Source organism: Leishmania braziliensis, chromosome 31, assembly GCF_000002845.2.
Source record: "Leishmania braziliensis MHOM/BR/75/M2904 complete genome, chromosome 31".
NCBI classification, from domain to species: Eukaryota; Euglenozoa; class Kinetoplastea; order Trypanosomatida; family Trypanosomatidae; genus Leishmania; species Leishmania braziliensis.
Window position 1 is genome coordinate 122,484 of NC_009323.2, and position 13,019 is coordinate 135,502.

The window sequence follows — 13,019 nt, forward strand, 5'->3', positions numbered from 1 at the left end:
AACGACGCCAGCTGAGGATCCGCAGCAAATCAACGCAGAATAAGAGAGAACCAGCGAAACAACGCTGAACAAGGAAGGGACAGGCGAAAAGGGCCGTGTCACCGACTCGCTCCTCCGTGTCCTGTGCTCGTATCTATGGGTGACGTAGCCAGCGGGAGGCACAGCACAACACACACACACACACACACACACACACACACACCCAATTACTCACCTTGCACACTCTGCATAACCCCATCGCAGTAGCTTCGCTGATTCGAAGGCGCACAGTCTCAAAATAAAGCGCACGTACACACAGAGAGAGAGACACACACCAGAGGAACTAACGGGGTACTGCTCAGGGGGAAGCGAGCGGCATGACCGCAAGAAGAGGTGAAGAGAGGGGAAAGAAAGGCTGTGTGGTGGTGTGTGCCGAGTGGAAAATTGAAGAAGGAGCCGTATCTGAATCGAAAGCGGAGTGAGGCAAAATGCGGGTGTGGTGAATACCCCAGTAATAAGAGCTGAAGGGGAGAAAAAGCGAAGGAGGCGTGATGCCATCGTCAGTTGTGCTTAGACACTTGGCATCACCTCCTTTGCCTCACACCCGACCCACTCCACGTCGTAATCGAGGAAGGCATCAGGAAAAAGAACAAAGCAGCACTCCAGCTGGTCTTCCTAGCCGCCCTCCTCCTCCGTCCCAACCGCCCATTTTCTACGTATTGGCGGGCAACCACTCCTGCGTGTGGCGCTTCTGCACGGCCGCTCCCATCGAGCCCTCCCTCCCCCATCGCGCTGTCCGTCTGCAAGGCGGCAAGGGCAAAGGACAAACACTAACAACCGGAGGAGGGGGAGGAGAGATGATGGCATCCCCCCGGGCACGAGAGCACGTGAAGAAGGCACAACTGGAGGGGGGGGGGAGTGGAAGTGGCCACGAAGAAGGATGAGGGTGGCACACCTAGACGGCAACATCTGATAACGCATGTTCGCCGCCAGAGAGAGAAAGAGGTGCACGTTGTGTTACGCATGGGAAAATGTGGCAGCGGGTGCGTTGTAAAGAACCACTGTGTGTCCCTCTCCTCTACAACGTTCTCGAAGTACGCCGCAGAGACAGGAGAAGGGGAAAACAAAAGGGAAAAGAACGAAGAAAAAAGGGAAAGGAGGAGGGGGGAAACACAATGGGGGTGGGGTGGGGGTGTACAACAAAGGAAACACCAGGACGAAACAGAAAAAAAAACACACGTTACGGGCTAACTACAGTGAACAGAAACAACGGAGAAGAGGGAGAGGAGGAAGGGAGAAAGAGAAAGGGGGGAGAGAGAGGCCTCCGATATTTGCCTTGAAGAAGAGACTGCACGGGGTTTGCGGCACGCAGACGGGCCTCTGAGTCGCATCAAACAGAGAGAACAGGAAAAGAGGGGGCGTGGAGGGAGCCGGTGGGTGAAGAGGAGCAAACAAAGACTGTAATGGAGGGGTCGGTAGTCAGTGCATGGCGAGAGGGAAAACAGGGGGGAGGGGGGAGGAGGAGTAGGAGGAGGAGGAGGCGATGTATAAGCCTGCAAGTAAAGAGGGAGGGGGAGGGGAGTTAATGCCACCTGCTTAATGAAGGAAACAAAAAGTAGCTTTGAAGGGGTGGAAGAGAGGGAACGGAAAGCGGCGGCCTGTGCGGGGGGAGGGGGAGGGGGAGGGTGGACGGGGAGAGTTGTAGCGGTAGAGGAGGCATGGTTGCAGGCCTCTGAAAAGCGAAACGCGAGAAGACCAACAGCAAAAAGTATTGTTCACCCCCACATTACGATACAGGCCTCCAGTGATATCGACATAGATAACCCTGCAGACCCTCTCCTTATGAGGCATAGACACAACCGTCAGTCCCCCTATCTGCACAGGCATCCCCACACATTACATTAGGAACGCAAAGACGTGAAATTTAAAAAAAAAAATAAGTGCACAAACCACACAATAAAACTTAGTCAGAATAAGGATATGCAGAAGAGGCGCCTCAGCGGGGCAGGCGACATCGTCCTCATCGGTGGTTTACCAGAGGCTACGATGCCGGCGCAGCTCACGTTGACTTACTGATTTTTCCCCCTTTGGGGGGGGGGGGGGGGGGCTGCATTCCTAAGAAAAAAAAAAAAGAAAAGCGGCAGCATCTCCGCGCAGCGTGGCGCCATAAGAGACAGCAATACCTACAGAAAGGAAATAGCAAAAATACACACAGTAACGCCTCTCCGTTTCCCTTACAGTCAGAAGACACCTTCCTTGACTGATTTCGGAGGGGTATGGCGTCATTCCCCACACTCAAGGAGCACTCCGACACGTATCCGACTCGTGCTAAATCTCGCCATAGATGGAACTGGCCGTCCCCCACACGACGCCAATGACACCGACGATGAGCAGCAAGTACGTGGAGAGGTAGTGGTACCACCCAACAGACGACAGGGACCAGCTGCCAGCGTACATGACCATGAGCGCCGGGTAAATAAAGCCGATGAAGCCGCCAGAAAAGCCGCCGACAAGGCCAAAGACAACGTTGATGTTCGGGATGAACAGCCCAGCCACCAGTGAGAGCAGTGCCATGAAGCCGCACACACACGCGTTCTTCCACCACGCGATGGTGTGCACATCCACGCGGACGCAGTGGTAGATGGCATCGCGCACCGGGATCATGTGCAGGCCGAACCCGACACAGAGCTTGAACAGGATGCCAACATAGCCGACGCCCATCATCTTATCCGCGATGGGGTTGTAATACTTCAGTGCGGAGCCCGTCATCGCAGCGCCGAAGTCGAGGTATCCAAAGAGCCCAGCGAAGAGGTACAGCACAAACACGATACCAACGGAGATGCTCGCGCCCAGCGTGAGGCGCAGCGGCGTGGGGTTCTTCATCTCCTCGTAGGACTCGTACGCATTCAGCTGCGAAAGAAAGGCAAACATGAACGTGGCCAGTCCAGCAATGGCGGTGTTGCCCGTGTTGAAGAGCCGAATCTCCGGACGTGGATCGGCACGCAGCCCGTTTTGCGCGCTGTGCACCACCATCGAGATCACAAAGTACACGATGAACACAATCGCGATGCAGGAGAAGTAGCGCAGCGAGTTGATCTCCTTTGGCAGGCACAGCGGCAGCATGGCCACAAGCCACACGATGAAGGTGAGCAGGCGCTGGCCCCAGATGCCTAACAGGAACGCCGGCGTGCTGTCAGCGTTTTCGAGGAAGGCAGTCAGCACATCCTTCACTGAGATGACGTACGACACCTCCCCACCAAAGCTCAGAAACCACATGCAGAAGGCGAGGAAGTAGTCGGCGCCGGGGCCGAGCAGCGTGCGCACAATCTGCTCGTAGTTGCGCAGACCAGTCCTGGTACCAGCCTGGCCCAGCAGGTAGTAGGAGTAGATGGTGAGGTAGGCGATAACAACCATATAGAAAATCGCCATAACAAGGCCAGAGGAGTTGAAGGCGTACGGGAGCGCAATAATGCCAGCGCCGATGGATGAGCTGGCGAGGTTGAGGCCCGTGGAAAACAGACCACCGTAGGGCACAATGTAGTTGAGGTACTTCTGAAGCGTGTTTGCAGGTATGCGGCGGCGGGTCACGCGGTCGGCGCGTACCCTGTCCTGCATCTCGATCTGGTTCTTCGGGTCGTATCGCGAGAAGTCGTATGGGTCCTGCGCCTCAGTAGAGGAAGTGTCCACCATCCCCTTCACATCCTCCCCGACGTACCTCGGAAGCTCTTCCACATCGAACGGGGAGCGCGGATCCTGCAAATCCCTCTGGGGTTGCCTCCCCGAGGGCTGCAAAGGATGCCCAAAGCGGGGGCTTGCTTCGTTGCTGGCCATGGTGGTGCGTGAGTGCAGCGCCGGGTGGTGAATTGGGTTAGCCTTGTGGGCGGAACAAGAGCCTGCTGAATTATAGGCTCCGATATTAGCGGCACTATATAGCAATAAGGGAGTTAGTGATTGATTTGTTTTGAGAACGATTGGCGCGAGAGTGATGGAGCCTGAGTGCTTAAGTGCATGTCTGTCGATTTTGTGTGTGATTCGGTCGCAATAACGGTACGGCCAATGGAAAGGTAGAGGCACCGAGAAAGAAATGCGGATAGACAAGGTGTGGAAGAGGCACAGCCGTGAAACGCCCATTCCAAGAGCGGTCTTGGATGGCAGGTGCGGTCTCATGGCACCATCGCTGTCACACGCGCTTGCGTCCTGCAATCTTGAGAGTCACGACCCCATCGCCCTCGTCTGAAACGGTATACGATGTGCACTGCATTCTCATTTCTTTCGCCAGTCCAGTATGCTAACGCACAGAGAGAGCGGTGTGGTAAGAAACTTCTCTGGCACAAGCGAAAGGGCGACAGAATTTACCAGCCGTCTATTCATTGCTGTTCGCATCTGTGCTTTGCATGGGTGCCTGCGCACGTCGGAGTATCGTTTGGTACACGCATCCCAAGAGTCTCTACAGGCAGCAGAGGAAACCTCCATTTTCTTTCAATGTACCCACGCCCTGCCTCAAACTCCGCCCACCTGTCTCACAGCCGCCCCCACTACGCCGGTTGCCACGCGGTGCATCCCTCGGCACGGCCCAGGCTCCGCACACCAGTAGGCACTCAGGGCCGGGTGAGGTGCGTTTCAGTCACGCTGACCCGCTGCCCATCATACGGGTGGGGCAAACGTGCTAATGGCCGCGGGTCTCGCCGACGCAACACCACCCACGACCTGGCCGTCGACATCAGCAGCGATGCAGCGTCCTGGCCTCTCCCGCGTCGTGGGTGCTGGTCCTTCCACCACCAGAGGGGGGAGGCATGGCATTGGCAGGAGTGAGGGGGAGGGGGGCTGCTTGGCTTCCCAGAGTGTGGAGGTGGTGAGCTGTGGATGTCACGGGTTGAGGTGTTCTCCCCTCGCCATGAGGGAACGAGAGGGTGAGAAAAGCGAAAAAGGGGGCCGCCCTCCCAAAGGAGAAGCTCCCATGAGTGAAGAGCTACTCGGAGTCGGTCACCATGTGTGCTTCAGACGGCGGGTGGACAGAGGATGGTAACCGGTGGGGGAGGAGGAATGGTCACAGCCAACGCACGAGCGAGACAATTTCCAAAGAAGTAAGTGAGAAAGGAAATGATGCCATCCACCTGCACCGATGGCTGTTGATGTGGAGAGGAGGGAGTGGTGTGATGAGTTTCCTGTTGCGTTTCGCTCGTGCAGCTGAATCCACGCGTCGGTATCCTCCCACTCACCTCCCCCCACACACACATACACTTGCTGTGATACGTTGGTATTCGAGGATGGTTAGGGCTGCTTACAGATCGCATGTACAGATGGCTATCATAGCACTGCTGGTTTTCGCAATGGTAAAACTGAGACGCCGTTGCGGTCATACGTATAGTAGGAGGGTTGGAAGACCTCTGCTCGTTGATCTCACTAGACAATAATACAAGAAAAAAAAAGCTGCCAAGAGACTGCGCTGGGCGTGCAAGCATGATTGTCATGTCACACTTTGGTTCTACAGTGCTCTATCCCAGTTCATAGACGAGGCAATGAAGAATGAGACTGGCAGCACCCTGTGGCTGAGCAGCAAGACACAGGGAGAGAGACACCTCACCGGTCGTTGTGTATCAATGCGTAAAGGATGACGCCTTGATACGTATGAGGTCTCTGTGAAATGAGGACCGAGGCAGTGAAAACGACTGGCGGTGTCGACAAGAACGTCCAGTGGAGTGTCTACTGTAGGCGTCTGCATAGCGTACAAATTAAAAGCGGTAAGGGAAGAAACACACATGATGCACAAATAGGGAGTGTGTGTGTGTGTGTGTGAGCAACGACAGCTCAGGGACACTGCGACGTAGAGCGGTGGAGAGGAGCATACCTTGATGGAGAGAGCTTGGCAGATACTCTCCAGAGTGTGAGGTCAACACGACCAAGACTTTGACAGGTAGCCATTTTCATCCAGGTCGCACCCCGTTATGTTCTTTCCGTTGCGTCTGCACATTACCGAGCATGGGATTCGCAGGAGCAGCGTGTGCTCGGTGTCACGCTGTTCGTAGCGCCGTCAACCAACCAGGTGCCCTTCTTTTCCTCTTTAGCGCCACATCAAACCGAGCACGCCTTCTGTTTCCCTCCTCTCGTGTCTCTGTCGTTCACTGACGACGTTCTTCCTGTGCAGCTGTGCAGCTAGAGTCTTCCCTTCATGGGTCTGCCTTCCCGGTGTGCATGTGTATGCGTGTGTGTGTGTGTGTGTTATCGTGTTAAACAAACAAAATCCAACAAGTCACGACACCTTCACATGAAGAGGTCGACGGGAAAAAAAGGAGGAGAAAATAGGGAGAGAAGGAGGACATACGTGCAACTAAGCAAACCCCAGAGGAGCAAGTGAGAGGAGCGCATAAGGAGCCATTCTCCGACAAGCGGGTGAGCTACAAATGCTGATCACCACAGCAGCAAGTGCCACCTCCCCCAAAGACTAGAGAGTAGAGACTCGGAGCTCAAATCGCCACGTAGTGACAAAGAGCGCGGAGAAAGAACGAAGGAGTCGCGGGGCTGCTCCCATTCGCAAACATGCGTGACACGCGAAGATGGGCAACACACACACACACACACACACACACACACACACGCTCACACATGCAGAGAAGCGACGAGAGGGTGAGTTGAGGAAAGAGTAAGGAAAGAGAAAGAAAACTAAAGAAGCGTAGCACCCCCCCCCACTCCCGCAAAAAACTAACTGTACACAGACTCAAGCAGGGAGGAAAGAGGAAAACTACGGCACACTGAAACCCGCAGCAACACCACAATCCAGCACGAAAAAAAAAGGGAAGACACACACACACGGACATAAATGGGCGAGGCAAGGGGGGAACAAACCAGAGAGAGAGAGAGGGATGCAGAAGCATACACATGGAAACCAGAGTACACTCAACGACATCGGCATTATGATACGGTATCACAGAGAGAAGACGAGAAACACAACGGCTGCAGGCGTTTCATTTTTCTGCTTCTTTTCTCTTAAACGGAGAAACAAAGGGAAAACACGGCAAACTTGCGTGCAGCAGTGCTGAGGGTGTCGAAGCGGGAATAAAAACAAGATGGCGAGATAGAAGAAAGGGACCCTTGGGGAAGTCAGTGGTGGATATGAAAACGTCAAAGAATATGAAGATCAAAGGGAGAGAGGGTAAAGATGAGAGGAGCTCAAGTAACACAAAGAAAGACACGCAATCGCTGGAAGGGAGACGAGAGAGACGCACACACACACACACACAGAGAGACACGCTGGGAGAGTATTGAGGCGTGAGAGAGAATCAGAGAGCGGAATACACGAATGAAAAAGAAAGATAAGCGTTATACACCGCGCACATGGCCTTGTGCCAGAAATAGTGCATGCATGGACGTAACAGCAGACACATACACACTCTGTCAGAAACATAGACGCGCTCCTTTCACAAAGAGCGACAGGTCGGTGCAACGGCAGAAAAAAAAACAAAGAGTACAACGTGTTGTCGTTGCTGCGCCTTTCGATGTCTCAATCGCGAGTTTATGTAAGTGCGCCAGTGTCTACAAGAGTGGTGGGAGAGGAGAAGGGAAGGGGACCATCGTGTCTATTCTGTTGTGGGCATGAAGAGGTAGCCATAGGGAATCGAGGGGACTCTTGAAAGGCCAACTTGCTGTTTCCTCTGCCCTTTACCGTGCTTCTCTTTTACCGCGAGCACATCTCACGTGAAGGCGACGCTTTACTTCTTGCCGTTTGCGCGCTCCACTGTTTTGCCTAGTCAAGGAAGCTCACGCTCGTGGTGCGGCGCAGCCGTGGCCCCGGGGAGGTCTTGTTGTCCGCATTGGACGACTCAAACGACCGCCAGTTCCGGGACGGTTTCCGCATCAGTGCCGGGGTACCGGAAGAAGGTTCGGCTAGAGCAGTTGGCCCAGTCGTAACACTCGACAACACAGGTCCCGGGAGAAGCATCGTATCCTGCTTTGCACTAGAGTCGAAGTCCTCTTTCGTGGCGGAGTACGTGCTTCTGGTGTTAGAGCGGGGGTCGTGGAGCTTTGGGTAGACCTCCATTTCTTCGTAATCGTTTCGGAGAATGGACCGGCGCCCCCTACCGTCTTTATTGGGTGTGACGGCGTGGAAAGAGCGCACGGTCCCGCAGCTGCTGCTAGAAGAGATGGACGAGTTCAACGAGAGGTTGGAAGGCCTTGACACGCGTGTGTTTGCCCTCTGCGACGCCGCCAGGTCAACCGACGCGCCAGAGGCCACTGACATCACCACAGCAGACTCCTTGGGGGCATAGCAGCACCAGCCCTTTTCCCGAGCTTTGCACAGGATGAGGACAAAAGTGAGCCCAGCCACCAGCACGATAAAGATGGAGATACCGACCCACATGGTTACGTTCTGGTTGCTTTCCTCCTCCTCGGCAGGTCCGTTGGTGGTGCTCGTGTTGGATGGCTGCGTGGTGGTGGTGGTAGGGTTCATGGTGGTGGTGGTGGTAGTAGTAGCCGGGGGCTCTGCTGTCGTGGTGGTGGTGGTGCTCGTCGTCGTAGTTGTAGTGACCAGCTCGAGAAGGCACATCGCAAAGTAGCTGTTCGTGGGAACTTCTCCGTATGAAAATGAGGTGTCGCTGCTGTCCACCCAACCCGCCCTTGAATACGTTTGGGGAAGCGTCAGCATCGCGTAGCGCTGGTATTTCTTCCCAGGAAATGTTTGGATGCCGTCCTTGTGCGTCCAGTGGTTATCCGAGGCTGTGCTGATCATGCCTGCGCCACTCAAACCGCCGTTGCCTCCCGAGGCCGGGTAGGAGTTGCCCTTGTAAAAGGGATAGGCATTCTCAATGCCGTGGTACCGCCCCTGGTCCCAATACCAAATGCAGTCCAACGTTGCCTTGGACGTTGTGCAGGCCGTGGACGAAAGAAGCGTGGAGCCGCCCAGGTAGCCGCAGTAGCTCGTGACACCCACCTCCTCCATCTTGTTGAGCAGTTCCAGGTGAATGGCGTCCGATACATCTGGCACTAGCACGCCCCCCATCGTCGCGCACACCTGCACCTGAGAGCTGCGCAGGGAGCTATCAAACGTGTTTACCACAAGAATCTGCACAGCGGTGGCGTCGTACACAGGGGCGGCGGCATCGGTGAGCATCACACAACACAGCAGCGCCATAGCACACACGCAGAGTAGCCGTCGCTGCACCGACCTACTGTAGGGTTCTCGAGAGGAGATGAACATGGGGCGTAGGAGACTGCACTCACGCCGTGAATGCGCCGTAAGATCTGTAAATCCAGGAAGGACCCTGTTGAGGAATCAAGCAAGACACTGCGAGAAATGTCTACTGCCGGACTGCCGAATGTGTGTGCGGTGGTGTCCATCTACACACCACACGTGCAGGAGAACACAGAGGGAGTTGCAGGTGTTCGTGAAAGGGGGAGAGGAGGGGAGGGGGAAGGCACGGAGGTGCAGAAAGAGGTCGGCCTCTTTGAAACAGAGAATGAGCGAGAAAAAACACTGCGAGGCTGCTCCGAGCCCCCACATCCCCAGCGGCTAAGACCACCGCGGCAAAAAGAAAACCAAACAGCGCCCAATCGCTCAAGGACAGAGTATGCTGTAGGCCGCACCCACCACAACAGCTGAAGAGAAGAACGAAACAAAAAAAGAAAAAAGCGAGGGGAGAGGCAGCAAAGTAGTTGTATCGATCAAACAGTCGTCGGGGTACTGACGTATGTTCGAGGATGGCCACGGTGCTGGTACAGGCAGGGCGACTGACTGAGTAGAGGCCAGAGGAGAAGTGACTGAGTCTCTTCACGTGAGAAAGAAAGAGACGGGGTGGGGAGCGGTCACACAAAAGCCCACAGTCAACGTCGATGCAACGATAAGATGGTCTCCACAGGCATCCATAAAACCAAAAAAGGGAAGGAGACGAATGAGAGGAAGAGAGGCGCGAAGAGAATCACACAGACGAGAGGGTGAGTGCGAGGGCGAGAACAGCGACACCCGCGGAAAGACACACAACAACCCCTAGGAAGGAAAGAGAGAGAGAAATAGAGTGAAGGCAGTTTGATGATGAAAATAGAGACAACTCAGGTTAAAGGCAAATGACGCTTCGTTTCTTCTCTTCCGGGAGCTCAACGAACCGGATGAGCAGGAAGAAGAGCCGTCAAAGCAGCAAGAAGGTGCAAGAGAGAGAGAGAGAGGGGGCACTTGACAGTCAAGCACAATCGTAGTGGAATCGCACAAGACATGCGCTGGAAGAGAGGACGTGCGGATTGCGCGGCAGCTTCTGTGCCAAGGCCACGGTAGGGAGAGAAGAAGATACACAGAAAAAAGGGTAGGAAGGGAGTCCGCGAGTCGCATTCCTTGTGAAATGCCGGTTTTAATGGCACCAACCAGAACAAAAAACAAAGCCACAAAGGGGGGCAAGCGAAAACAAAAATGGCAGCAACACGCAAAGAGAGGGAAAGAGGCGAGTATCGGCGTTCGAGAATGCTTTGTGGCGGAAAAACGAGGTGCGTCTGTGTGTGCACACTTTGCACCACACACGAGAGAAAGACGAAGGAGAAAAAAGGTGAAGGAGGCGAGATGGCGGAAGAAGAAAAAGTGCGTCCAGCCAGTCGCTCTCGTCCGTAACGTGTTTCTTCTTCTTTTCTGCTTGGTTGTGTCGTATGTGTACCTGGGGCTTTCTTTTGGTCTGTGCTGCTTTGGATATGCCTCGCCTTCCGCTGCTTGATTACCTCCTCCGCCCCCTTCGTGCCTTCACACTCTCCCTCTTTGTCTAAGGAAATGGACACTTCGGTGGGCGTCGTATTTCCTCCGGATTGAAGAAGGTATTTTTCCCTGTTCTCTCCCTCAGCTGTCGGTCTATCGGTGTCCACGACGTGGAGGCGTTGACGTACGGTATTATCTATAAAAGCGACAGACAGACAGACTGAAGAGAGAAACAACAGAAAAATAGTGTTCTCCTGCGCTTCGCAGAACCTCTTCCTCTTCCGGCCCTCAATTTACCAACGATAGAGGGGGACTAACTTGGTGTAAGCCGGTAGGTACAGACGAGGAAGACGGCGTGTCCTTCCTCACCAGGTGTGGAACTCCACAACGCTTCTTGTATAGGGGTCCCTCCTTGAATAGGGGCAGTGCAAAGCATATAGTACGCTGAGGACAGCAGTGATCCGCTCACGTGGACACACGAACACGCACGTGCGCAGCCATACACTAAGCGTGCCTCAACAAATCAGTGCTTTGCACGAGTAACAGAGTGCTGGAAAGGGAAAGATGCGTGAAAGGCAACAAAACGGTGGTTGCAGTCAGGTGGGCGTGGTAGTGGCGAGCTAGGGGAACAGTAAGACAATAGAGGAGAGCGTCACGTCAAGAGTATGGTAGGGCGGACAGGGAAAAGAGAGGGCAGGTCAAGGACGCCCGAGACCGAAGCACGAGAAAGAACAGGGAAGCACAGTAGTCGATCAAAGAGCCGTCCGCACCCAGGTGGAGTGAAGGAGGCGGAGGACGGAGACGAGAGATGAGTTGCCAAAAAAGGGGGTAGCGAAATACACAGCCAGAAGTATGCACGCACGGATTGAAAAGAAAGTAAGAAAGCACAGCGCCCAACACGATCCCTGGAGAATATGTACAGGGGGATGAAGTGGTGCTGAGGAGGAGGAGGAGAAGCGCCCAGTCCCCAGCTTCACAGCAAAAAAAAAAAGCGCCAAAGAAGAACCAAAAAAAATTAAACAAACGAAAACTAAAGGCGGTATAACGAAAAGAGAACGGCAGGAGAAACGCTTCTAACGTGCAGGCACACACACAGAGAAAGCGAGAAGAATAAGAAAAAAAGGGTGGGGGCAGAATACTCATCTACACACCGGAAAGCATATGCCACTCGCAAACAAGTAGGCTTGCGCAGGCACAAGCAAGTAGAGTCCCACGTGTGAGACAGAGAAAAGAAGTTGACGAGGGGGGGAGGAAGATGCGAGGAGGCACCACAGGACGCAAGAAGAGGCGGGGAATCCATACACACACACACAAGGAACTCAGAGATTAACGAAAAATGGGAAAGATAGTCCAAACTAGGGGGAGGGTATATTGAAGGGTAGGAGTGAGCAAAGAGGAGAGAGAGGCAAGTGATACTGCTACACAGTCCGAGGAAAGAAAGAAATGTAACCCATAAGCAAAACCAACAGTACACAGAGAGGGGAGGGAGCAGCAGCAGCAGTAGCAAAACACAAACAACAACGAAGGGGCTGCGCGTCTCCTCGTTTATGTAAAACCTCCTTGAAGTTGACGAGCTGTGCGATGAGTCGTGGGCGCTTATGCTCCTCTTTTCCGCTGTTGTCAATTGTATATCGCGGGTTCAGGTCTTTTTTCCTTTTCGTATGCCTGTGGTCTCACAAGGATTGCATATATATATATATATATATATATATATATGGATGCCGAGGACCAGAGATGTGAAAGAAAACAACGCCAGAGGGAGTGAGTGTGAGGAGAGACGAGGCGGCGTTTGGAGCACAATAATAAAAAAAGGAGAGCACAGACATGACACAGATGGAAAGAGAGAGAGCAGAAAGGTGGAGCAGCGTCACCTTGAGGTACACGGTGAAACGGTGCATGTTGTCAGCATATGCTTGATTGCATCCACCGGATCGGGGGGCGCCCGTGCACGCCAGCTTGGATACACTCCAGTATGAACCACTTCAAAGGTAAAGTTGTCCCTTGCCTTGGGGTTGTTCGAGCCAATGGGCTCCCACCGACATTTCCGCTTCTGGCCACATATGCAGCCTCCTAGCCTCACTACGCAGAACATGAACGGCCCCTCAACCACGACGAGCAGCGCCAGCGCTTTGTCATCGGTTTTTCTCCCATCCCGTGGGTGCGCTGCGCTTCAAGCGTACTGCTCATGTGGTTTATGAGAGTATCTTAGCCTCTTTTCATTTCTGCGTCTGTTCTTTTCGCTTGTTCTCCCCTTTGCAGATTTAATGAGAAACGGGTGCATCGCATGGCAAACAGGCATTGGTGATCAGCGCTTGCACGCTTTGGGCTCCTTCTTGATGTTTTTCAGTATGCACTTGCCCACTCATCCAACTTA

At 53.9% G+C, this 13,019-nt stretch overlaps 2 protein-coding genes across 2 annotated transcripts; both read right to left on the reverse strand.

Moving 5' to 3' along the window:
* Window positions 1-2,307: 2,307 nt before the first annotated feature.
* Window positions 2,308-3,810, reverse strand: AAT1.2 (putative amino acid transporter aATP11; the record flags this gene model as incomplete). The annotated part of the gene is made up of 1 exon (XM_001566994.1): window positions 2,308-3,810. The coding sequence occupies one exon, from the start codon at window positions 3,808-3,810 to the stop codon at window positions 2,308-2,310; it is 1,503 nt and encodes a 500-aa protein (XP_001567044.1).
* A 3,910-nt stretch (window positions 3,811-7,720) lies between these two features.
* LBRM_31_0450 (conserved hypothetical protein) lies at window positions 7,721-9,172 on the reverse strand (the record flags this gene model as incomplete). Its single annotated transcript, XM_001566995.1, has 1 exon — window positions 7,721-9,172. The coding sequence occupies one exon, from the start codon at window positions 9,170-9,172 to the stop codon at window positions 7,721-7,723; it is 1,452 nt and encodes a 483-aa protein (XP_001567045.1).
* Between the last annotated feature and the right edge of the window lie 3,847 nt (window positions 9,173-13,019).